The 26,615-nt window shown below is 48.2% G+C and overlaps 2 protein-coding genes across 3 annotated transcripts in view; one reads left to right on the top strand and one right to left on the bottom strand.

Moving 5' to 3' along the window:
- KIF9 (kinesin family member 9) overlaps positions 1-25,543 on the bottom strand; it is a 77,657-nt gene extending 52,114 nt beyond the window's left edge. Inside the window, exons 1-5 of the mRNA XM_038755822.1 lie at positions 25,515-25,543; positions 17,241-17,339; positions 8,060-8,225; positions 4,357-4,463; positions 2,256-2,468 (exon numbers count right to left, since the gene is read on the bottom strand). Of these exons, the coding sequence (XP_038611750.1) occupies positions 2,256-2,468; positions 4,357-4,463; positions 8,060-8,225; positions 17,241-17,336 (582 nt within the window). The 5' untranslated portion in view covers positions 17,337-17,339; positions 25,515-25,543. The remainder of the gene's footprint in view (positions 1-2,255; positions 2,469-4,356; positions 4,464-8,059; positions 8,226-17,240; positions 17,340-25,514) is intronic.
- A 362-nt stretch (positions 25,544-25,905) lies between these two features.
- Positions 25,906-26,615, top strand: part of KLHL18 (kelch like family member 18) — a 30,906-nt gene continuing 30,196 nt past the window's right edge. For both annotated transcript variants that reach the window (XM_038755750.1, XM_038755751.1), the window contains exon 1: positions 25,906-26,076. In XM_038755750.1, coding sequence (XP_038611678.1) covers positions 25,948-26,076 — 129 coding nt within the window. In that variant the 5' untranslated portion in view covers positions 25,906-25,947. The remainder of the gene's footprint in view (positions 26,077-26,615) is intronic.

A 26,615-nucleotide genomic window follows, 5' to 3' on the forward strand; every position in this document is an offset into this window, starting at 1 on the left:
GGTATTTGTTAAGAGCTTACTATGTGCAAAGCACTCTTCTAAGCGCTGGACTGTTAAATAATAATAATAATTATAATGATGATGGTATTTGTTAAGCGCTTACTATGTGCAAAGCACTGTTCTGAGCACTGGACTGTCAAATAATAATAATAATGGCATTTGTTAAGCGCTTACTATGTGCAAAGCACTGTTCTAAGTGCTGGGGAGGACACAAGGTGATCAGGTTGTCCCACGGGGGGGCTCACAGTTTTCATCCCCATTTTCCAGATGAGGGAACTGAGGCCCAGCGAGGTGAAGCGGCTTGCCCAAAGTCACCCAGCTGACAAGTGGCGGGGCCGGGATTTGAACCCACGACCTCTGACTCCAAGGCCCGCGCTTTTTAGGTTACAAGGTAATGAGGTGGTCCCACGGGGGGCTCACAGTCTCCACCCCTATTTGACAGATGAGGGAACTGAGGCCCAGAGAGGTGACAGGTGGTGGGGCCGAGATTTGAACCCATGACCTCTGACTCCAAAGCCAGCGCTCTTTATTCATTCATTCATCCAATCGTATTTATTGAGCGCTTACTGTGTGCAGAGCACTGGACTAAGCGCTTGGGAAGTCCAAGGTGGCAACATCTAGAGACGGTCCCTACCCGACAGTGGGGTTACGAGGTGATGAGGTTGCCCCACGGGGGGCTCACAGTCTCCATCCCCATTTGACAGATGAGGAAACTGAGGCCCAGAGAGGTGAAGCGGCTTGCCCCAAGTCACCCAGCTGACAAGTGAGCTTCTTCTTCTTCTTCTTCACAGTCTTCTAGACAGTGAGCCCGCCGTTGGGTAGGGACCGGCTCTCGATGTTGCCAACTTGGGCTTCCCAAGCGCTTAGTCCAGCGCTCTGCACACAGGAAGTGCTCAATAAATACGATTGAATGAATGAATATGTACATATGTACTTGTACATATTTATTCTATTGATTTCATTTGGTTACTATGTTTTGTTTTGTCGTCCGTCTCCCCCTTCTAGACCGTGAGCCCGCCGTTGGGTAGGGCCCGGCTCTCGATGTTGCCAACTTGGGCTTCCCAAGCGCTTAGTCCAGCGCTCTGCACACCGGAAGCGCTCAATAAATACAATTGAATGAATGAATATGTACATATGTACTTGTACATATTTATTCTATTGATTTCATTTGGTTAATATGTTTTGTTTTGTCGTCCGTCTCCCCCTTCTAGACTGTGAGCCCGCCGTTGGGTAGGGCCCAGCTCTCGATGTTGCCAACTTGGGCTTCCCAAGCGCTTAGTCCAGCGCTCTGCACACAGGAAGCGCTCAATAAATATGATTGAATGAATGAATATGTACATATGTACTTGTACATATTTATTCTATTGATTTCATTTCGTTAATATGTTTTGTTTTGTCGTCCGTCTCCCCCTTCTAATAATAATAATAATGGCACTTGTTAAGCGCTTACTATGTGCAAAGCACTGTTCTAAGCACTGAGGGGGATACAAGGTGATCAGGTTGCCCCACGTAGGGCTCACAGTCATCATCCCCATTTTACAGATGAGGTAACTGAGGCTCAGAGAAGTGAAGTGACTTGCCCAAGGTCACACAGCAGACATGTGGCAGAGCCGGGATCCGAACCCATGACCTCGGACTCCAAAGCCCGGGCTCTTTCCACTGAGCCACGCTGCTTCTCTAGACCGTGAGCCCGCTGTTGGGTAGGGCCCGGCTCTCGATGTTGCCAACTTGGGCTTCCCAAGCGCTTAGTCCAGTGCTCTGCACACAAGAAGCACTCAATAAATACGACTGAATGAATGAATATGTACATATGAACTTGTACATATTTATTCTATTGATTTCATTTCGTTAATATGTTTTGTTTTGTCGTCTGTCTCCCCCTTCTAGACCGTGAGCCCGCCGTTGGGTAGGGCCCGGCTCTCGATGTTGCCAACTTGGGCTTCCCAAGCGCTTAGTCCAGTGCTCTGCACACAGGAAGCGCTCAATAAATACAACTGAATGAATGAATATGTACATACGTACTTGTACATATTTAGTCTATTGATTTCACTTCGTTAATATGTTTTGTTTTGTCGTCCGTCTCCCCCTTCTAGACCGTGAGCCCGCCGTTGGGTAGGGACCGGCTCTTGATGTTGCCAAGCGCTTAGTCCAGTGCTCTGCACGCAGGAAGCGCTCTGTCAATCCGATTGAATGAAAGTGGCGGGATTGGAACCCATGACCTGGGACTCCCCGCTGGGCCAGGCCGGCCGCCTTGCCTCGAAGAGGAGGTTGAGTGCGTCTTCCTCGCGGTGGGCCCGGTGGACGGACAGTCCGTCGACAAGGACGCCGTGGGGGCTGCCCGCTCCGCCCGGCCGGGCCTCGGTGGGCACGGTGGGCAGCAGGTCTACTAGGGTCTCGTTGTAGATCTCCATGTATGAGACGCTCACGCTGATGGACAGCGAGGGGTGCCCCTCGGACGTCTTGAACACCTACGGGGGCAATCAATCAATCCGTCAATCAATCAATCGTATTTATATCATATTTATAGAGAAGCAGCGTGGCTCAGTGGAAAGAGCCCGGGCTTTGGAGTCCGAGGTCATGGGTTCTAATCCCGGCTCCGCCAACTGTCAACTGGGTGACTTTGGGCGAGTCACTACACTTCTCTGGGCCTCAGTTCCCTCATCTGTCAAATGGGGATGAAGACTGGGAGCCCCCCGGGGGACAACCTGATCCCCTTGGCACCTCCCCAGAGCTTAGAGCAGTGCTTGGCACATAGTAAGCGCTTAATAAAAGCTGTCATCATTATTATTATTATTATTGTTGAGCGCTTACTGTGTGCAGAGCACTGTACTGAGCGCTTGGGAAGTCCAAGTTGGCAACATCTAGAGACGCGCCCTACCCAACGGGGCAGACACGGGACGGGGCTCGGCCGGCGGGTCGAGGGCGAGGCGTCCGGCTAAGCGCCGGGCGGTGCAGAACTCGGGATAATAACGAGAATAAAAATATCATCCCTTCGTAACAATAATAACAAGAATAAAAATATCATCCCTTCGTAACAATAATAACGATGGCATTTCTAGACTGTGAGCCCGCTGTTGGGTAGGGACTGTCTCTAGATGTTGCCGACTTGGGCTTCCCAAGCGCTTAGTCCAGTGCCCTGCACACAGGAAGCACTCAATAAATACGACTGAATGAAGAATAATAATAATGATGGCATTTATTAAGCGCTTACTATGTGCAAAGCACTGTACTAAACGCTGGCACTGTTCTAAGAATGAATGAATTTATGAAGCGCTTACTATATGTGCAAAGCACTGTACTAAGCGCTGGCACTGTTCTAAGAATGAATGAATTTATGAAGCGCTTACTATGTGCCAAGCACCGTTCTAAGCGCTGGGGAGGTTACAAGGTGATCAGGTTGTCCCACGGGGGGCTCACAGTCTTCATCCCCATTTTCCAGATGAGGTCACTGAGGCCCAGAGAAGTGAAGTGACTTGCCCAAAGTCACACAGCTGACAGTTGGCGGAGCCGGGATTTGAACCCATGACCTCTGACTCCAAAGCCCGGGCTCTTGCCACTGCGCCAATTCATTCATTCAATCGTATTTATTGAGCGCTTACTGTGTGCGAAGCACTGGGCTAAGCGCTTGGAAAGTCCAACAGAGACGGTCCCTACCCATGGCATGAGAAGCAGCGTGGCTCAGTGGAAAGACGTGGGCTTGGGAGTCAGAGGTCATGGGTTCAAATCCCGCCTCTCCCACATGCCTGCTGTGTGACCTTGGGCAAGTCACTTCACTTCTCTGGGCCTCGGTTCCCTCATCTGGAAAATGGGGATGAAGACTGGGAGCCCCCCGTGGGACAACCTGATCACCTTGTATCCTCCCCAGTGCTTGGCACATAATAATAATAATAATAATAATAATAATAACATTGGCATTTGTTAAGCGCTTACTATGTGCAAAGCACTGTTCTAAACGCTTGGGGGATACAAAGTGATCAGGTTGTCCCACGTGGGGCTCACAGTCTTAATCCCCATTTTACAGATGAGGGAACTGAGGCTCAGAGAAGTGAAGTGACTTGCCCGAGGTCACACAGCCGACCTGTGGCGGAGCCGGGATTCGAACCCATGACCTCGGACTCCAAAGCCTGTGCTCTTTCCACTGAGCCACGCTGCTTTCTAATATAGAAATATAATGCTGCTTTCTAACATAGTGAGCGCTTAACAAATATCATCATTATTATTATTATTATTACCTCAGTACAGCACCCATGGGAGCCCAAAAAATACCATTCTGACTGTTGATGAAGGCAGGAAGATCAGTAGGGTGGTCCCCCGTGCCCCCCGTGCCCCCCGTGCCCGGGTCGGACCGGCTCGAACCTGTCGCAGAGCTCGAGGGAGGATGCCGCGGTCCTGATATTGTTCCGAGATTCCCGTCATGGTGTACGTCTTCCCAGCTCCCGTCTGCCCGTAACACATGATGGTGCCTGGAAAACATTGATTTTTTCTTTCTATGGTATCTGTCGAGCGCTTACTATGTGTCAGGCACTGTATTAAGCAGCAAGGCCCATCTGCCTGTAACACACGATGCTGCCTGGAAAGCTTTTTTTTTAAAATTGGTATCTGTTAAGCGCTTACTATGTGCCAGGCACTGTACTAAGCACCAAGGCCCATCTGCCTGTAACACACGATGCTGCCTGGAAAACTTTTTTTTTTTAATTGGTATCTGTTAAGCGCTTACTATGTGCCAGGCACTGTACTAAGCACCAAGGCCCGTCTGCCCATAACGCACATTGCTGCCTGGAAACCTTTTTTTTAATTATTGGTATCTGTTAAGCGTTTACTATGTGCCAGGCACTGTACTAAGCACCAAGGCCCGTCTGCCCGTAACACACATGGCTGCCTGGAAACCCTTTTTTTAATTATTAGTATCTGTTAAGTGCTTACTATGTGTCAGGCACTGTACTTAGCACCAAGGCCCATCTGCCCGTAACACACATTGCTGCCTGGAAACCTTTTTTTTAATTATTAGTATCTGTTAAGCGCTTACTATGTGCCAGGCACTGTACTAAGCACCAATGCCCGTCTGCCCATTAACACACATTGGTGCCTGGAAACCATTTTTTTTATTGGTATCTGTTAAGCACTTACTATGTGCCAGACACAGTACTAAGCGCCTGGGCCTGTCTGCCCATAACACACGATGCTGCCTGGAAACCTTTTTTTTTATTGGTATCTGTTAAGCACTTACTATGTGCCAGGCACTGTACTAAGCACCAAGGCCCATCTGCCCGTAACACACATTGCTGCCTGGAAACCTTTTCTGTAATTATTAGTATCTGTTAAGCGCTTACTATGTGCCAGGCATTGTACTAAGCACCAAGGCCCGTCTGCCCATAACAAACATTGCTGCCTGGAAACCTTTTTTTTAATTATTGGTATCTGTTAAGCGCTTACTATGTGCCAGGCACTGTACTAAGCACCAAGGCCCGTCTGCCCGTAACACACATTGCTGCCTGGAAACCTTTTTTTTAATTATTGGTATCTGTTAAGCGCTTACTATGTGCCAGGCACTGTACTAAGCACCAAGGCCCGTCTGCCCGTAACACACATTGCTGCCTGGAAACCTTTTTTTTAAATTGGTATTTGTTAAGCACTTACTATGTGCCAGGCACTGTACTAAGCACCAAGGCCCGTCTGCCCGTAACACACATTGCTGCCTGGAAACGTTTTTTTTTTAATTGGTATCTGTTAAGCGCTTACTATGTGCCAGGCACTGTACTAAGCGCCAGGGCCCGTCTGCCCGTAACACACATTGCTGCCTGGAAACCTTTTTTTTATTGGTATCTGTTAAGCGCTTACTATGTGCCAGACACTGTACTAAGCACCAAGGCCAGTCTGCCCGTAACACACATTGCTGCCTGGAAACCTTTTTTTTAATTATTAGTATCTGCTAAGCGCTTACTATGTGCCAGGCACTGTACTAAGCACCAAGGCCCGTCTGCCCGTAACACACATTGCTGCCTGGAAACGTTTCTTTTAATTGGTATCTATTAAGCGCTTACTATGTGCCAGACACTGTACTAAGCGCCAGGGCCCGTCTGCCCGCAACACACATTGCTGCCTGGAAACCCTTTTTTTAATTATTAGTATCTGTTAAGTGCTTACTATGTGTCAGGCACTGTACTTAGCGCCGGGGCCCATCTGCCCGTAACACATGATCCTGGCTGGAAATCTTTTTTTAAATTATTATTGTTATCTGTTAAGCGCTTACTGTGTGCCAGGCACTGTACTAAGCACCAAGGCCCGTCTGCCCATAACACATGATGCTGGCTGGAAACCTTTTTTTTTTTATTTGGTATCTGCTAAGCGCTTACTGTGTGCCAGACACTGTACTAAGCACCGGGGCCCGTCTGCCCGTAACACACATTGCTGCCTGGAAACCTTTTTTGTAATTATTAGTATCTGTTAAGCGCTTACTATGTGCCAGGCACTGTACTAAGCACCAAGGCCCGTCTGCCTGTAACACACATTGCTGCCTGGAAACCTTTTTTTTAATTATTAGTATCTGCTAAGCGCTTACTATGTGCCAGGCACTGTACTTAGCGCCGGGGCCCATCTGCCCGTAACACATGATCCTGGCTGGAAACCTTTTTTTTTATTATTATTGGTATCTGTTAAGTGCTTACTATGTGCCAGGCACTGTACTAAGCAACAAGGCCCAACTGCCCGTAACACACATTGCTGCCTGGAAACCTTTTTTTTAATTATTAGTATTTGTTAAGCACTTACTATGTGCCAGGCACTGTACTAAGCACAAACGCCCATCTGCCCGTAACACACATTGCTGCCTGGAAACCCTTTTTTTAAATTATTAGTATCTGTTAAGCACTTACTACGTGCCAGACACTGTACTAAGCACCAAGGCCCGTCTGCCTGTAACACACATTGCTGCCTGGAAACCTTTTTTTTAATTATTAGTATCTGTTAAGCGCTTACTATGTGCCAGGCACTGTACTAAGCACCAAGGCCCGTCTGCCCGTAACACATATTGCTGCCTGGAAACGTTTTTTTTAATTGGTATCTGTTAAGCGCTTACTATGTGCCAGACACTGTACTAAGCGCCGGGGCCCATCTGCCCGTAACACACATTGCTGCCTGGAAACGTTTTTTTTAATTGGTATCTGTTAAGCGCTTACTATGTGCCAGGCACTGTACTAAGCACCAAGGCCCGTCTGCCCGTAACACACATTGCTGCCTGGAAACCATTTTTTTAATTGGTATCTGTTAAGCGCTTACTATGTGCCAGACACTGTACTAAGCACCAGGGCCCATCTGCCCGTAACACACATTGCTGCCTGGAAACCAATTTTTTATGGTATCTATGAAGCGCTTACTATGTGCCAGACACTGTACTAAGCACCAGGGCCCATCTGCCTGTAACACACATTGCTGCCTGGAAACCTTTTTTTTAATTATTAGTATCTTTTAAGCGCTTACTATGTGCCAGGCACTGTACTAAGCACCAAGGCCCATCTGCCTGTAACACATAATGCTGCCTGGAAACCTTTTTTTTTTTTTATTAGTATCTGGTACTTCCCAAACGCTTAGTACAGTGCTCTGCACACAGTAAGCGCTCAGTAAATACGATTGATTGATTGATTAAGCGCTCATCTGTTAAATTCCCTCATCTGTCAAATGGGGATGAAGGCTGTGAGCCCCACATGGGGCAACCTGATCACCTTGTATCCTCCCCAGCGCTTACAACAGTGCTTGGCACATAGTAAGCGCTTAATAAATGCCATCATTGTAATAATAATAATAATGATGGCATTTTTGATTTATTTATTATATTATTTATTATTATTACTAGCGCTGAAGACAGTGCTCTGCACATTGTAAGCGCTCAATAATACCATTTCAGAAAACTAAAAAGCGCCCAATAAACCCGATTTCGCCCGGTGGGATTACCGTTATAGCCTTCCATCGCTTGAGCCACCAGTTCCATTGTAAGCGCTCAATAAATACCATTTCAGAAAACTAAAAAGCGTCCAATAAACCCGCTTTCGCCCGGCGGGATTACCGTTGTAGCCTTCCATCGCTTGAGCCACCAGTTCCTTCGCCACGGCCTCGTAGACGGCGTCCTGGGAGGCGTTGTGAAGGACGCCATCCGCCTGAAATGACCAGTCCGTCTGCTGGTTATTGATTAGGCCGCGCCTACTGTCTTTCTCGATGTGGATATCCAGGGTCTGAATAAAAAAAATGAAATAAAATAAAATAAAATAAAATAAAATAAAGTAAAATAAAATAAAATAAAATAAAAAATGAGGGCACCGGTTAATTTGCTCCTCTGTGCCAAACACTGTTCATTCATTCATTCATTCAATCGTATTTATTGAGCGCTTACCGTGTGTAGAGCACTGTTCTAAGCGCTGGGGTAATGATGGTATTTGTTAAGCGCTTACTATGTGCCCAGCACTGTTCTAAGCGCTGGGGTAATGATGGTATTTGTTGAGCGCTTCCTATGTGCCAAGCGCTGGGATAATGATGGCATTTGGTAAGCGCTTACTATGTGCCCAGCACTGTTCTAAGCACTGGGGTAATGATGGTATTTGTTAAGTGCTTACTATGTGCCCAGCCTTGTTGTAAGCGCTGGGATAATGATGGTATTTGTTAAGCGCTTCCTATGTGCGAAGCGCTGGGGTAATGATGGTATTTGTTAAGCGCTTACTATGTGCCCAGTACTGTTCTAAGCGCTGGGGTAATGATGGTATTTGTTAAGCGCATACTATGTGCCCAGCCTTGTTGTAAGCGCTGGGATAATGATGGTATTTCTTAAGCGCTTACTATGTGCCCAGCACTGTTCTAAGCGATGGGATAATGATGGTATTTGTTAAGCGCTTACTATGTGCCCAGCACTGTTGTAAGCGCTGGGATAATGATGGCATTTGTTAAGCGCTTACTATGTGCCCAGCACTGTTCTAAGCGCTGGGGTAATGATGGTTTTTGTTAAGCACTTCCTATGTGCCAAGCGCTGGGGTAATGATGGCATTTGTTAAGCGCTTACTATGTGTCCAGCACTGTTCTAAGCGCTGGGATAATGATGGTATTTGTTAAGCGCTTCCTATGTGCCAAGCGCTGGGTAATGATGGTATTTGGTAAGCGCTTCCTATGTGCCCAGCACTGTTCTAAGCGCTGGGGTAATGATGGTATTTGTTAAGCGCTTACTATGTGCCGAGCACTGTTCTAAGCACTGGGATAATGATGGTATTTGTTAAGCGCTTCCTATGTGCCAAGCGCTGGGGTAATGATGACATTTGTTAAGCGCTTACTATGTGCCAAGCGCTGGGATAATGATGGTATTTGTTAAGCGCTTACTATGTGCCCAGCACTGTTCTAAGCGCTGGGGTAATGATGGTATTTGTTAAGCACTTCCTATGTGCCAAGCGCTGGGGTAATGATGGCATTTGTTAAGCGCTTACTATGTGTCCAGCACTGTTCTAAGCGCTGGGATAATGATGGTATTTGTTAAGCGCTTCCTATGTGCCAAGCGCTGGGTAATGATGGTATTTGGTAAGCACTTCCTATGTGCCCAGCACTGTTCTAAGCGCTGGGGTAATGATGGTATTTGTTAAGTGCTTACTATGTGCCCAGCACTGTTCTAAGCGCTGGGGTAATGATGGTATTTGTTAAGCGCTTACTATGTGCTAAGCGCTGGGGTAATGATGGTATTTGTCCAGCGCTTACTATGTGCCCAGCACTGTTCTAAGCGCTGGGATAATGATGGTATTAAGCGCTTACTACGTGCCAAGCGCTGGGATAATGATGGTATTTGTTAAGCGCTTCCTATATGCCAAGCGCTGGGATAATGATGGCATTTGGTAAGCGTTTACTATGTGCCCAGCACTGTTCTAAGCGCTGGGATAATGATGGTATTAAGCGCTTACTACGTGCCAAACGCTGGGATAATGATGGTATTTGTTAAGCGCTTCCTATGTGCCAAGCGCTGGGGTAATGATGGTATTTGGTAAGCTCTTACTATGTGCCCAGCACTGTTCTAAGCGCTGGGGTAATGATGGTATTTGTTAAGCGCTTACTATGTGCCAAGCGCTGGGATAATGATGGTATTTGGTAAGTGTTTACTATAGCCCAGCACTGTTCTAAGCGCTGGGGTAATGATAGTATTTGTTAAGCGCTAACAATGTGCCGAGCACTGTTCTAAGCGCTGGAATAATGATGGTATTTGTTAAGCGCTTACTATAGTAGTAATAGTAATAATTTTAGTATTTGTTAAGCGCTTACTATGTGCCGAGCACTGTTCTCAGCGCTGGGATAATGATGGTATTTGTTAAGCGCTTTCTATAATAATAAAAATAATTTTAGTATTTGTTAAGCGCTTACTTTGTGCCGATCACTGTTCTAAGTGCTGGGATAATGATGGTATTTGTTAAGCGCTTTCCGTAATAATAAAAATAATTTTAGTATTTGTTAAGCGCTTTCTTTGTGCTGATCACTGTTCTAAGTGCTGGGATAATGATGGTATTTGTTAAGTGCTTACTATAGTAATAATAATAATAATTTTAGTATTTGTTAAGCGCTTACTATGTGCCGAGCACTGTTCTCAGCGCTGGGAAAATGATGGTATTCTTTAAGCGCTTTCTATCATAATAAAAATAATTTTAGTATTTGTTAAGCGCTTACTTTGTGCCGAGCACTGTTCTAAGCTCTGGGATAATGGTGGTATTTGTTAAGCGCTTACTATAATAATAAAAATAATTTTAGTATTTGTTAAGCGCTTACTTTGTGCCGGTCATTGTTCTAAGTGCTGGGATAATGATGGTATTTGTTAAGCGCTTACTATAATAATAATAATAATAATTTTAGTATTTGTTAAGCGCTTACTATGTGCCGAGCACTGTTCTTAGCGCAGGGATAATGATGGTATTTGTTAAGCGCTCACTACTACTAATAATAATAATTTTGGTGCTTGTTAAGCGCTTACTATGTGCCGAGCACTGTTCTAAACGCTGGGATAATGATGGTATTTGTTAAGCGCTTGCTGTAATAATAACAATAATTTTGGTACTTGTTAAGCGTTTACAATGTGCTAAGGACTGTTCTAAGTGCTGGTGCTCACAGCCTTCATCCCCATTTGACAGATGAGGGAACTGAGGCCCGGAGAATAATAATAACGATGGCATTGATTAAGCGCTTACTATGTGCAAAGCACTGATCAAAGCGCTGGGATAATGATGGCATTTGTTAAGCGCTTACTACAATATAATAATAATAATAATTTTAGTATTTGTTAAGCGCTTACTATGTGCCGAGCACTGTTCTCAGCGCTGGGATAATGATGGTATTTGTTAAGCGCTTTCTATAATAATAATAATAATTTTAGTATTTAAGAACTTACTACGTGCCGAGCACTGTTCTAAGCGCTGGGATAATGATGGTATTTGTTAGGCGCTTACTATAATAATAATAATAATAATTTTGCTACTTGTTAAGCGCTTACAATGTGCCAAGCACTGTTCTAAGTGCTGGGGCTCACAGCCTTCATCCCCATTTGACAGATGAGGGAACTGAGGCCCGGAGAATAATAATAACGATGGCATTTATTAAGCGCTTACTATGTGCAAAGCACTGTTCTAAGCGCTGGGATAATGATGGTATTTGTTAAGCGCTTACTATAATAATAACAATAATTTTGGTACTTGTTAAGCGCTTACAAGGTGCCAAGGACTGTTCTAAGTGCTGGGGCTCACAGCCTTCATCCCCATTTGACAGAGGGAACTGAGGCCCGGAGAATAATAATAACGATGGCATTATTTAAGCGCTTACTATGTGCAAAGCATTGTTCTAAGCGCTGGGATAATGATGGTATTTATTAGGCGCTTACTATAATAATAATAATAATTTTGGTACTTGTTAAGCGCTTACAATGTGCTAAGGACTGTACTAAGTGCTGGGGCTCACAGCCTTCACCCCCATTTGACAGATGAGGGAACTGAGGCCCGGAGAATAATAATAACGATGGCATTTATTAAGCGCTTACCATGTGCAAAGCACTGTTCTAAGCGCTGGGATAATGATGGTATTTGTTAAGCGCTTGCTATGATAATAACAATAATTTTGATGCTTGTTAAGCGCTTACAATGTGCCAAGGACTGTACTAAGTGCTGGGGCTCACAGCCTTCATCCCCATTTGACAGATGAGGGAACTGAGGCCCGGAGAATAATAATAACGATGGCATTTATTAAGCGCTTACCATGTGCAAAGCACTGTTCTAAGCGCTGGGATAATGATGGTATTTGTTAAGCGCTTGCTATAATAATAACAATAATTTTGATACTTGTTAAGCGCTTACAATGTGCCAAGCACTGTTCTAAGTGCTGGGGCTCACAGCCTTCATCCCCATTTGACAGATGAGGGAACTGAGGCCCGGAGAGTAATAATAACTATGGCATTTATTAAGCGCTTACTATGTGCCGAGCACTGTTCTAAACGCTGGGATAATGATGGTATTTCTTAAGCGCTTGCTATAATAATAACAATAATTTTGGTACTTGTTAAGCGCTTACAATGTGCTAAGGACTGTACTAAGTGCTGGGGCTCACAGTCTTCATCCCCATTTGACAGATGAGGGAACTGAGGCCCGGAGAATAATAATAACGATGGCATTTATTAAGCGCTTACCATGTGCAAAGCACTGTTCTAAGCGCTGGGATAATGATGGTATTTGTTAAGCGCTTGCTATGATAATAACAATAATTTTGATGCTTGTTAAGCGCTTACAATGTGCCAAGGACTGTACTAAGTGCTGGGGCTCACAGCCTTCATCCCCATTTGACAGATGAGGGAACTGAGGCCCGGAGAATAATAATAACGATGGCATTTATTAAGCGCTTACCATGTGCAAAGCACTGTTCTAAGCGCTGGGATAATGATGGTATTTGTTAAGCGCTTGCTATGATAATAACAATAATTTTGATGCTTGTTAAGCGCTTACAATGTGCCAAGGACTGTACTAAGTGCTGGGGCTCACAGCCTTCACCCCCATTTGACAGATGAGGGAACTGAGGCCCGGAGAATAATAATAACGATGGCATTTATTAAGCGTTTACTATGTGCAAAGCACTGTTCTAAGCGCTGGGATAATCATGGTATTTGTTAAACGCTTACTATGATAATAACAATAATTTTGGTACTTGCTAACCGCTTACAATGTGCTAAGGACTGTACTAAGTGCTGGGGCTCACAGCCTTCACCCCCATTTGACAGATGAGGGAACTGAGGCCCGGAGAATAATAATAACGATGGCATTATTTAAGCGCTTACTATGTGCAAAGCATTGTTCTAAGCGCTGGGATAATGATGGTATTTATTAGGCGCTTACTATAATAATAATAATAATTTTGGTACTCGTTAAGCGCTTACAATGTGCCAAGGACTGTACTAGGTGCTGGGGCTCACAGCCTTCATCCCCTTTGACAGATGAGGGAACTGAGGCCCGGAGAATAATAATAACGATGGCATTTATTAAGCGCTTACTATGTGCAAAGCACTGTTCTAAGCGCTGGGATAATGATGGTATTTCTTAAGCGCTTACTATAATATAATAATAATAATAATAATTTTAGTATTAAGCGCTTACTATGTGCCGAGCACTGTTCTCAGCGCCAGGATAATGATGGTATTTGTTAAGCACTTTCTATATTACTACTAATAATTTTAGTATTTGTTAAGAATTTACAATGTGCAAAGCACTGTTCTAAGCGCTGGGATAATGATGGTATTTGTTAAGCGCTTACTATTATAATAACAATAATTTTGGAACTAGTTAAGCGCTTACAATGTGCTAAGTACTGTTATAAGTGCTGGGGCTCACAGCCTTCATCCCCATTTGACAGATGAGGGAACTGAGGCCCAGAGAATAAATAACTAGATAAATAATGATGGCATTTATTAAGCGCTTACTATGTGCAAAGCACCGTTCTAAGCGCTGAGGTGGTTACCAGGTGATCAGGTTGTCCCCCGGGGGGCTCCCAGTCTTCATCCCCATTTTCCAGGTGAGGGAACTGAGGCCCAGAGAAGTGAAGCGACTTGCCCAACGTCACACAGCTGACAATTGGTGGAGCCGGGATTTGAACCCAGGACCTTGGACTCCAAAGCCCGGGCTCTTTCCACTGAGCCACGCTGCCTCTCAGCTGTGTGACTTTGGGCAAGTCGCTTCACTTCTCTGGGCCTCAGTTCCCTCATCCGTAAAATGGGGATGACGACTGGGAGCCCCACGGGGGACAACCTGATCACCTCGTATACCCCCCCAGCGCTTAGAACAGTGTTTGGCACATAGTAAGCGCTTAACAAATACCAGTATTATTATTATTATTATTAGAGGCTGGGCAGGTGAAACGACAGGAAGCAGCGTGGCTCAGTGGGTAGAGCCCGCGCCTGGGAATCAGAAGGTCCTGGGTTCTAATCCCGGCTCCGCCGCTTGCCTGCTGTGTGACCTTGGGCCAGTCACTTCACTTCTCTGGGCCTCAGTTCCCTCATCTGGAAAATGGGGACTGAGACCGTGAGCTCCACGGGGGCCAGGGACCGTGTCCAACCGGATTTGCTCGTATCCACCCCAGCGCTTAGTACAGTGCCTGGCACATAGTAAGCACTTCACAAATACCATAATGATCATTATTATTATTATTATTGTTATTATTGTTATTATTATTACTGTGAGCCCCAAGTGGGACAGGGACCGTGTCCACCCCGATTTGCTCGTATCTACCCTTAGCGCTTAGTACAGTGCCTGGCACATAGTAAGCACTTAAATACCACAATTATTACTATTATACCACAAATGGGCAACATTCATTCAATCGTATTTATTGAGTGCTTGCTGTGCGCAGAGCACTGGACTAAGCGCTTGGGAAGGAAAGATGGGCAACATATTCATTCAATCGTATTTATTGAGCGCTTGCTGCGTGCAGAGCACTGGACTAAGCGCTTGGGGAGGACAAATGGGCAACATAGTCATTCAGTCAATCGTATTTATTGAGCGCTTGCTGTGTGCAGGGCACTGTACTAAGCACTTGGGAAGGACAAAAGGGCAACATATTCATTCACCCATATTTACTGAGCGCTCGCTATGTGCAGAGCACTGTACTAAGCGCTTTGGAAGGACAAATGGGCAACACACTCATTCAATCGTATTTATTGAGCGCTTGCTGTGTGCAGAGCACTGGACTAAGCGCTTGGGAGGGACAAATGGGCAACGTACTGATTCAATCGTATTTATTGAGCGCTTGCTGTGTGCAGGGCACTGTACTAAGCACTTGGGAGGGACAAATGGGCAACACTCATTCAATCGTATTTATTGAGCGCTTGCTGTGTGCAGGGCACTGTACTAAGCGCTTGGAAAGGACAAATGGGCAACATAATCATTCAATCGTATTTATTGAGCGCTTGCTGTGTGCAGAGCACTGGACTAAGCGCTTGGGAAGGACAAATGGGCAACATATTCATTCAGTCAATCACATTTATTGAGCGCTTGCTGTGTGCAGGGCACTGTACTAAGCACTTGGGAGGGACAAATGGGCAACACTCATTCAATCGTATTTATTGAGCGCTTGCTGTGTGCAGGGCACTGTACTAAGCGCTTGGAAAGGACAAATGGGCAACATAATCATTCAATCGTATTTATTGCGCGCTTGCTGTGTGCAGAGCACTGGACTAAGCGCTTGGGAAGGACAAATGGGCAACATATTCATTCAGTCAATCATATTTATTGAGCGCTTGCTGTGTGCAGAGCACTGTACTAAGCGCTTGGGAGGGACAAATGGGCAACACTCATTCAATCGTATTTATTGAGCGCTTGCTGTGTGCAGGGCACTGTACTAAGCGCTTGGAAAGGACAAATGGGCAACATAATCATTCAATCGTATTTATTGAGCGCTTGCTGTGTGCAGAGCACTGGACTAAGCGCTTGGGAAGGACAAATGGGCAACATATTCATTCAGTCAATCATATTTATTGAGCGCTTGCTGTGTGCAGGGCACTGTACTAAGCGCTTGGAAAGGACAAATGGGCAACATAATCATTCAATCGTATTTATTGAGCGCTTGCTGTGTGCAGAGCACTGGACTAAGCGCTTGGGAAGGACAAATGGGCAACATATTCATTCAGTCAATCATATTTATTGAGCGCTTGCTGTGTGCAGAGCACTGTACTAAGCGCTTGGGAGGGACAAATGGGCAACATATTCATTCAATCGTACTTATTGAGCGCTTGCTATGTGTACAGCACTGTAATAAGCGCTTGGAAAGGACAAATGGGCAACATAATCATTCAGTCAATCGTATTTATTGAGCGCTTGCTGTGTGCACAGCACCGGACTAAGCGCTTGAGAAGGACAAATGGGCAACATATTCATTCAGTCAATCGTATTTATTGAGCGCTTGCTGTGTGCAGGGCACTGTACTAAGCGCTTGGGAGGGACAAACGGGCAACACTCATTCAATCGTATTTATTGAGCGCTTGCTGTGTGCAGGGCACTGTACTAAGCGCTTGGGAGGGCCAAATGGGCAACATATTCATTCAATCGTACTTATTGAGCGCTTGCTGTGTGCAGGGCACTGGACTAAGCGCTTGGGAAGGACAAATGGGCAACATATTCATTCAGTCAATCGTATTTATTGAGCGCTTGCTGTGTGCAGAGCACCGGACTAAGCGCTTGAGAAGGACAAATGGGCAACATATTCATTCAACTGTATTTATTGAGCGCTTGCTGTGTGCAGGGCACTGTACTAAGCGCTTGGAAAGGACAAATGGGCAACATACTCATTCAATCGTATTTATTGAGCGCTTGCTGTGTGCAGAGCACTGGACTAAGCGCTTGGGAGGGACAAACGGGCAACACTCATTCAATCGTATTTATTGAGCGCTTGCTGTGTGCAGAGCACTGTACTAAGCGCTTGGGTGGGACAAATGGGCAACGTACTCATTCAATCGTATTTATTGAGCGCTTGCTGTGTGCAGGGCACTGGACTAAGCGCTTGGGAGGGACAAATGGGCAACATATTCATTCAATCGTACTTATTGAGTGCTTGCTGTGTGTAGAGCACTGTAATAAGCGCTTGGGAAGGACAAATGGGCAACATATTCATTCAACTGTATTTATTGAGCGCTTGCTGCGTGCAGAGCACTGTACTAAGCGTTTGGGAAGGACAAATAGGCAACCTATGGAGACGGTCCTCGAGGTTTTTACCTTGTTGTCCGCTCCGAACCGCAGCATGTGGTGAGGGAAGTCATCTGCGGGCCGGACGCGGACGAACACGCGCACTTTCCGCCTCTTGGCGCTCATCACCTGCGGAGGAAGGGAAAATTGGGATGGAGGGGAGCGGTGCGGCCTAGTGGGTAGACCACAGGCCCAGGCGGCAGAAGGGCCTGGGTTCTAATCCTGCCTCTTCTGCTTGCCTTCTGGGTAACCTTAATAATAATAATAATGACATTTATTAAGCGCTTACTACGTGCCAAGCACCGTTTTAAGCGCTGGGGAGGTTACAGGTTGTCTCCCAGTCTTCATCCCCATTTGACAGATGAGGGAACTGAGGCCCAGAGATTAATAATAATAATAATGATGGCATTTATTAAGCGCTTACTATGTGCCAAGCACCGTTCTCAGCGCTGGGGAGGTTACAAGGTGATGAGGTTGTCCCACGGGGGGGCTCACAGTCTTCATCCCCATTTGACAGATGAGGGAACTGAGGCCCAGAGATTAATAATAATAATAATGATGGCATTTATTAAGCGCTTACTATGTGCCAAGCACCGTTCTAAGCACCGGGGAGGTTACAAGGTGATGGGGTTGTCCCACGGGGGGCTCACAGTCTTCATCCCCATTTGACAGTTGAGGTCACTGAGGTCCAGAGATTAATAATAATAATAATGATGGCATTTATTAAGCGCTTACTATGTGCCAAGCACCGTTCTCAGCGCTGGGGAGGTTACAAGGTGATGAGGTTGTCCCACGGGGGGGGCTCACAGTCTTCATCCCCATTTGACAGATGAGGGAACTGAGGCCCAGAGATTAATAATAATAATAATGATGGCATTTATTAAGCGCTTACTATGTGCCAAGCACCGTTCTAAGCACTGGGGAGATTACAAGGTGATCAGGTTGTCCCACGGGGGGGCTCACAGTCTTCATCCCCATTTGACAGATGAGGGAACTGAGGCCCAGAGATTATTAATAATAATAATGATGGCATTTATTAAGCGCTTACTATGTGCCAAGCACCGTTCTCGGCGCTGGGGAGGTTCCAAGGTGATGAGGTTGTCCCACGGGGGGCTCACAGTCTTCATCCCCATTTGACAGATGAGGGAACTGAGGTCCAGAGATTAATAATAATAATAATGATGGCATTTATTAAGCGCTTACTATGTGCCAAGCACCGTTCTCAGCGCTGGGGAGGTTACAAGGTGATGAGGTGGTCCCACGGGGGGCTCACAGTCTTCATCCCCGTTTGACAGATGAGGTCACTGAGGCCCAGAGATTAATAATAATAATAATAATGGCATTTATTAAGTGCTCACTATGTGCCAAGCACCGTTCTAAGCACTGGGGAGATTACAAGGTGATCAGGTTGTCCCACGGGGGGGCTGACAGTCTTCATCCCCATTTGACAGATGAGGGAACTGAGGCCCAGAGATTAATAATAATAATAATGATGGCATTTATTAAGCGCTTACTATGTGCCAAGCACCGTTCTCAGCGCTGGGGAGGTTACAAGGTGATCAGGTTGCTCCTCGTGGGGCTCACAGTCTTCATCCCCATTTGACAGATGAGGTCACTGAGGCACAGAGAATAATAATAATAATAATAATGACATTTATTAAGCGCTTACTATGTGCCAAGCACTGTTCTAAGTGCTGGGGAGGTTACAAGGTGATCAGGTTGTTCCTCGTGGGGCTCACAGTCTTCATCCCCATTTGACAGATGAGGTCACTGAGGCACAGAGAAGTGAAGTGACTCGCCCCAAGTCACCCAGCTGACAAGTGGCGGAGCCAGGATTTGAACCCAGGACCTCGGATTCCAAAGCCCGGGCTCTTTCCACTGAGCCACGCCGCTTCTCTGATTGCTTACCCTGTGCAGAGTGCTGTGTGGAGCAGTGTAGTACTGAGCACTTTCCCTGTGCAGAGCAATGGAGTAATAATAATAATAATAATAATAATAATAATAATAATGGCATTTATTAAGCGCTTACTATGTGCCAAGCACTGTTCTAATAATAATAATAATAATGACGACATTTATTAAGCGCTTACTATGTGCAAAGCACTGTTCTAAGCGCTGGGGAGGTTACAAGGTGATCAGGTTGTCCCACGGGGGGCTCACAGTCTTCATCCCCATTTTCCAGATGAGGTCACTAAGGCCCAGAGAAGTAAAATGACTCGCCCAAACTCACCCAGCTGACAATCTTCAGAGGTCATGGGTTCTAATCCCGGCTCCGCCACTTGTCTGCTGGGTGACCTTGGGCGAGTCACTTCTCTGGGCCTCAGTTCCCTCATCTGTAAAATGGGGACGAAGATTGTGAGCCCCCCCCGTGGGACAACCTCATCACCTTGTATCCTCCCCAGCGCTTAGAACAGTGCTTGGCACCTAGTAAGCGCTTAACAAATACCATCATCATCATCATTATCATCATGCGTGGCTCAGTGGAAAGAGCCCGGGCTTTGGAGTCCGAGGTCATGGGTTCAAATCCCGGCTCGGCCAGTTCATTCATTCATTCACTCGTTCAATAGTATTTATTGAGGGCTTACTGTAAGCGCTTACTATGTGCCAAGCACTGTTCTAAGCACCGGGGGGGATACAAGGTGATCAGGTTGTCCCACGGGGGGCTCACAGTCTTCATCCCCATTTTACAGATGAGGGAACTGAGGCCCAGAGAAGTGAAGCAAGGTTGCATGTGCTTTAATTCTATTTGTTAGAGCTTTAATTCTATTTGTTCTGACAGTTTTGACACCCGAGCACATGTTTTGTTTTGTTGTCCGTCTCCCCCTTCTAGACTGTGAGCCCATTGTTGGGTAGGGACCGTCTCTAGATGTTGCCAACTTGGACTCCCCAAGCGCTCAGTACAGTGCTCTGCACACAGGAAGCGTTCAATAAATAGGATTGAATGAATGAATAAATGAATGAATGTTTTGTTTTGTTGTCCGTCTCCCCCTTCTAGCCTGTGAGCCCATTGTTGGGTAGGGACCGTCTCTAGATGTTGCCAACTTGGACTCCCCAAGCGCTCAGTACAGTGCTCTGCACACAGGAAGCGTTCAATAAATACGATTGAATGAATGAATAAATGAATGAATGTTTTGTTTTGTTGTCCGTCTCCCCCTTCTAGCCTGTGAGCCCATTGTTGGGTAGGGACCGTCTCTAGATGTTGCCAACTTGGACTCCCCAAACGCTCAGTACAGTGCTCTGCACACAGTAAGTGCTCAATAAATACGATTTAATGAATGAATGAACCGGCGGAGTAGGGATTTGAACCCATGACCTCGGACTCCACAAGCCCGGGCTCTTTCCACTGAGCCACGCATGATGATGATGATAATGATGATGATGGTATTTGTTAAGCGCTTACTACGTGCCAAACACTGCTCTAAGAGCTGAGGGAGGTTACAAGGTGATCAGGTTGTCCCACGGGGGGCTCCCAGTCTTCATCCCCATTTTCCAAATGAGGGAACTGAGGCCCAGAGAAGTGAAGTGACTCGCCCAAGGTCACCCAGCAGACAAGTGGCGGAGCCGGGATTTGAACCCAGGACCTCGGACTCCAAAGCCCGGGCTCTTTCCACGAAATCAGGCTGCTTCCTACTAAGCCACGCTGCTTCTTTAGGCAAGTCGCTTGACTTCTCTGGGCCTCAGTTTCCTCCTCTGGAAAATGGGGATGAAGACTGTGAGCCCCACGGGGGACAGAGATCGGGTCCACTCCGATTAGCTTGTAATAATAATAATAATAATGATGGTACTTGTTAAGCGCTTACTATGTGCCAAGCACGGTTCTAAACGCTGGGGAGGTTCCAAGGTGATCAGGTTGTCCCACGGGGGGCTCACAGTCTTCATCCCCATTTGACAGATGAGGGAACTGAGACCCAGAGAATAATAATAATAATAATAATAATAATAATAATAATAATAATAATAATAATAATAATAATAGCATTTATTAAGCGCTTACTATGTGCCAAGCACTGTTCTAAGCGCTGGGGAGGTTACCAGGTGATGAGGTTGTCCCACGGGGGGCTCACAGTCTTCATCCCCATTTGACAGATGAGGGAACTGAGGCCCAGAGAATAATAATAATAATGGCATTGATTAAGCGCTTACTATGTGCCAAGCGCTGTTTTAAGCGCTGGGGAGGTTACAAGGTGATCAGGTTGGCCCACGTGGGGCTCAAAGTCTTCATTCCCATTTGACAGATGAGGGAACTGAGGCCCAGAGAATAATAATAATAATAATGGCATTTATTAAGCGCTTACTATGTGCCAAGCACTGTTCTAAACGCTGGGGAGGTTACAAGGTGATCAGGTTGTCCCACGGGGGGCTCACAGTCTTCGTCCCCATTTGACAGATGAGGTCACTGAGGCCCAGAGAATAATAATAATAATAATAATAATAATAATAATAATAATAATAATGGCATTGATTAAGCGCTTACTATGTGCCAAGCACTGTTCTAAACGCTGGGGAGGTTCCAAGGTGATCAGGTTGTCCCACGGGGGGCTCACAGTCTTCGTCCCCATTTGACAGATGAGGTCACTGAGGCCCAGAGAATAATAATAATAATAATGATGGCATTGATTAAGCGCTTACTATGTGCCAAGCACTGTTCTAAGCGCTGGGGAGGTTACAAGGTGATCAAGTTGTCCCAAGGGGGGGCTCACAGTCTTCATCCCCATTTGACAGATGAGGTCACTGAGGCCCCCCCCAAAATAAAAATAATAATAATAATGGCATTTATTAAGCGCTCACTATGTGCCAAGCACCGTTCTAAGCACTGGGGAGGTTACAAGGTGATGAGGTTGTCCCACGGGGGGCTCACAGTCTTCATCCCCATTTTACAGATGAGCTTATAATAATAATGGCATTTATTAAGCGCTTACTATGTGCAAAGCACTGTTCTAGGCGCTGGGGAGGCTACAAGATTATCAGGTTGTCCCTCATGGGGCTCACAGTCTCAGTCCCCATTTTCCAGATGAGGTCACTGAGGCCCAGAGAAGTGAAGTGACATGCCCAAAGTCACCCAGCTGACAATTGGCGGAGCCGGGATTTGAACCCATGACCTCTGACTCCAAAGCCCGGGCTCTTTCCTACCGAGCCACGTAATGCTTCCTTTAACCGGGCCTCAGTTTCCCCCTCTGTCCAATGGGGCTGGAGGCCGGGAGCCCCACGGGGGACGGGGACCGGGTCCGACCCGATGGGTTCGTCTCCACCCCGGCGCTTAGTACAGTGACTGGCACCTAGTAAGCGCCTATCAGGCAGCGCAGTTATTACCCAGAGCTGAGAACGGTGCCGAGCGCCTAGAACAGTGCTTGACACATCGTAATATTACTACTAATAATAATAATGATGGCATTTATTAAGCGCTTACTATGTGCAAAGCACTGTTCTAAGCGCCGGGGAGGTTACAAGGTGATCAGGTTGTCCCACGGGGGGCTCGCGGTCTTCATCCCCATTTTACAGATGAGGTCACTGAGGCCCAGAGAATAATAATAATAATAATAATAATGATGGCATTTATTAAGCGCTTACTATGTGCCAAGCACTGTTCTAAACGCAGGGGAGGTTCCATGGTGATCAGGTTGTCCCACGGGGGGCTCACAGTCTTCAGCCCCATTTTAAAGATGAGGTCACTGAGGCCCAGAGAATAATGATAATAATAATGACATTTATTAAGCGCTTACTATGTGCCAAGCACCGTTCTAAGCGCTGGGGTGGTTACAAGGTGATCAGGTTGTCCCACAGGGGGCTCACAGGCTTCACCCCCATTTTACAGATGAGGGAACTGAGGCCCAGAGCATAATAATAATAATGGCATTTATTAAGCACTTACTATGTGCCAAGCACTGTTCTAAGCGCTGGGGAGGTTACAAGGTGATGAGGTGGTCCCACGGGGGGCTCACAGTCTTCATCCCCATTTTCCAAATAGGGGAACTGAGGCCCAGAGAATAATAATAATAATAATAATAATAATAATAATGATAATGACATTTATCAAGCGCTTACTATGTGCCAAGCACTGTTCTAAGCGTCGGGGAGGTTACAAGGTGATGAGGTTGTCCCACGGGGGGCTCACAGTCTTCATCCCCATTTTACAGTTGAGGTCATTGAGGCCCAGAGAATAATAATAATAATAATAATAATAATAATAATAATAATAATGGCATTTATTAAGCACTTACTATGTGCCAAGCACTGTTCTAAGCGCCAGGGAGGTTACAAGGTGATGGGGTAGTCCCCCGGGGGGCTCACAGTCTTCATCCCCATTTTCCAGATGAGGGCACTGAAGCCCAGAGAAGTGAAGTGACTTGCCGGAGTCAGAATTCGAACCCACGTCCTCCGACTCCCAAGCCCGGGCTTTTCCCATGAAGCCCCGCTGCTTCTCGTGACCCCCTTCGGGGACAGGGACCGTATCCAACAGATTTGCAGAGCACTGTACTGAGCGCCTCCCCCGTGTAGCGCTCTGTAATACTGAGCACTTCCCCCGTGCAGAGCGCTGTACTGAGCGCTTCCCCCGTGCAGAACTATGTACTGATTGCTTCCCCCGTGCAGCGCAATGTAATACTGAGCGCTTCCCCTGTGCAGAGCGCTGTACTGAGCACTTCCCCGTGCAGAACTATGTACTGAGCGCTTTCCCTGTGCAGAGCGCTGTACTGAGCGCTTCCCCCGTGCAGAGCGCTGTATTGAGCGCTTCCCCTGTGCAGAGCGCTGTACTGAGCGCTTCCCCCGTGCAGAGCGCTGTACTGAGCGCTTCCCCCGTGCAGCGCAAGGTAATACTGAGCCCCTCCCCTGTGCAGAGCGCTGTACTGAACGCTTACCCGGTGGAGAGCGCTGTAGTACTGAGCGCTTCCCCCGTGCAGAGCGCTGTACTGAGCGCTTCCCCTGGGCAGAGCGCTATAGTACTGAGCGCTTACCCAGTGCATAGTGCTGTACTGAGCACTTCCCCTGTGCAGGGCGGTGTAGTTCTGAGCGCTTACCCTGTGCAGAGGGCTGTACTGAGCGCCTACCCTGTGCAGAGCATTATGCTGAACCCCTACCCTGTGCAGTGCGCTATACTGAACGCCTCCCCTGTGCAGACCCGTGTAGTACTGAGCGCTTCCCCTGTGTAGAGCGCTGTACTGAACGCTTCCCCTGGGCAGATCGGTGTAGTGCTGAGCGCTTCCCCTGTGCAGAGCGCTGTACTGAACGCCTCCCCTGGGCAGAGCGGTGTAATACTGAGCGCTTCCCCTGTGTAGAGCGCTGTACTGAACGCTTCCCCTGGGCAGAGTGGTGTAGTACTGAGCGTTTCCCCTGTGTAGAGCGCTGTACTGAACGCTTCCCCTGGGCAGATCTGTGTAGTACCGAGCTCTTCCCCTGTGTAGAGCGCTGTACTGAACGCTTCCCCTGGGCAGAGCGGTGTAGTACTGAGCGCTTCCTCTGTGTAGGGCACTGTACTGAACGCTTACCCTGTGCAGAGCAGTGTAGTACTGAACGCTTCCCCTGTGTACAGCACTGTACTGAACGCTTACCCTGTGCTGAGCGGTGTAGTACTGAGCGTTTCCCCTGTGTAGAGGGCTGTACTGAACGCCTACCCTGTGCACAGCGGTGTAGTACTGAACGCTTCCCCTGTGTAGAGCGCTGTACTGAACGCTTCCCCTGGGCAGGTCAGTGTAGTACTGAACGCTTCCCCTGTGTAGAGCTCTGTACTGAACGCCTACCCTGTGCACATTGGTGTAGTACTGAGCGCCTCCCCTGTGTAGAGCGCTGTACTGAACACTTCCCCTGTGTAGAGCGCTGTGCTGAACACTTCCCCTGTGTAGAGCGCTGTACTGAACGCTTCCCCTGTGTAGAGCACTGTACTGAACGCTTACCCTGTGCTGAGCGGTGTAGTACTGAATGCTTCCCCTGTGTAGAGCGCTGTACTGAACGCTTACCCTGTGTAGAGCACTGTACTGAACGCTTACCCTGTGCTGAGCGGTGTAGTACTGAACGCTTCCCCTGTGTAGAGCGCTGTACTGAACGCTTCCCCTGTGTAGAGCACTATACTGAACGCTTCCCCAGTGTAGAGCGCTGTACTGAACGCTTCCCCTGTGTAGAGCGCTGTACTGAACGCTTACCCTGTGTTGAGCGGTGTAGTACTGAGCGCTTCCCCCGTGCAGAGCGCTGTACTGAGCGCCTACTGTGTGCACAACACGGCTGTATTGCGGCTAATCCCGTGCAGAGCGCTGTACTGAGCGCTCCCCACTGCGCAGAGCGGCCAGCGGCTGGGGGCGGGCGGGCGGTCCTTACCGTGCCGGCCGGAGGAGGGCGCGCGCGCGCTCGCGGCGGTTTGCGCGTCCACCGTCGCCACGGCAACGGGCCGCTTCCGGGAGGCGCCGGAAGTGGGCGGGGGTAAGGGCGGAAGTGGGGCTCGTCCGGGCATCACGTCATTTCCTGTGCGTGGGAGCGACGTCACGGCGCGCGGGGGGAGGAAGAAGTGACGTCAGGCCGGGGCTCGCGGGGATGGCGTCACCTCCGGTTCCGAGGGGCGGGCTACGGCGGCCGCGCGGGGTCGCTCGTCCTCCCCGCCCCGCTCCCCGCGCCCCGCCAGTGCGCAGGCGCCGCCGCCGCCGCCTCCGCCCCCGCCCTCCTCGTCCGGGCCTCCCTCCGCCCTCCGCCCTCCGCCCTCCGCCGCCCTCCTCCTCCTCCTCCGTGCGGCCCTCCGGGCCGGGCCGCGGCCACCATGGTGGAGTCCGGCGAGGAGGAGCTGTCCGACCTGGTGCACTTCTCCCTGTCCGACCTGCCCAGCCGCGGCTACGGCGTCATGGAGGACATCCGCAGGCAGGGCAAGCTCTGCGACGTCACCCTCAAGGTGAGGCGGCGGCGGGCGGGCACGGACACACGGGCACGGACACACACACACACACACACGCACGCGCACACCCGGCCGGGGGCTGGGGGGGGGGGCTGCTGGGGGAGGGGAGGGGGGCAGGAGGGAGGTGGGGGGCTGCTGGGGGAGGGGAGGGGGACAGGAGGGAGGTGGGGCTTCTGGGGGGAGGGGGAGGGGGACAGGGGAGGGTTGGGGGGTCTCTGGGAGGGGGGGCAGGGGACAGGAGGGGGTTGGGGGCTTCTAGTGGGAGGGGAGGCAGGGGACAGGAGGGAGTTGGGGGGCTCTGGGAGGAAGGGAGGCAGGGGATAGGAGGGAGTTGGGGGTCTTTGGGAGGAGGGGAGGGGGTCAGGAGGGAGTTGGGGGTCTCTGGGGGGAGGGGAGGGGGTCAGGAGGGGGTTGGGGGTCTCTGGGAGGAAGGGAGGCAGGGGATAGGAGGGGGTTGGGGGCATCTGCGAGGAGGGGAGGGGGACGGGGGAGAGTTGGGGGGCTGCTGGGGGAGGGGAGGGGGACAGGAGGGGGGT

This window comes from Tachyglossus aculeatus, chromosome 13 (assembly GCF_015852505.1).
Source record: "Tachyglossus aculeatus isolate mTacAcu1 chromosome 13, mTacAcu1.pri, whole genome shotgun sequence".
Lineage (NCBI taxonomy): Eukaryota > Metazoa > Chordata > Mammalia > Monotremata > Tachyglossidae > Tachyglossus > Tachyglossus aculeatus.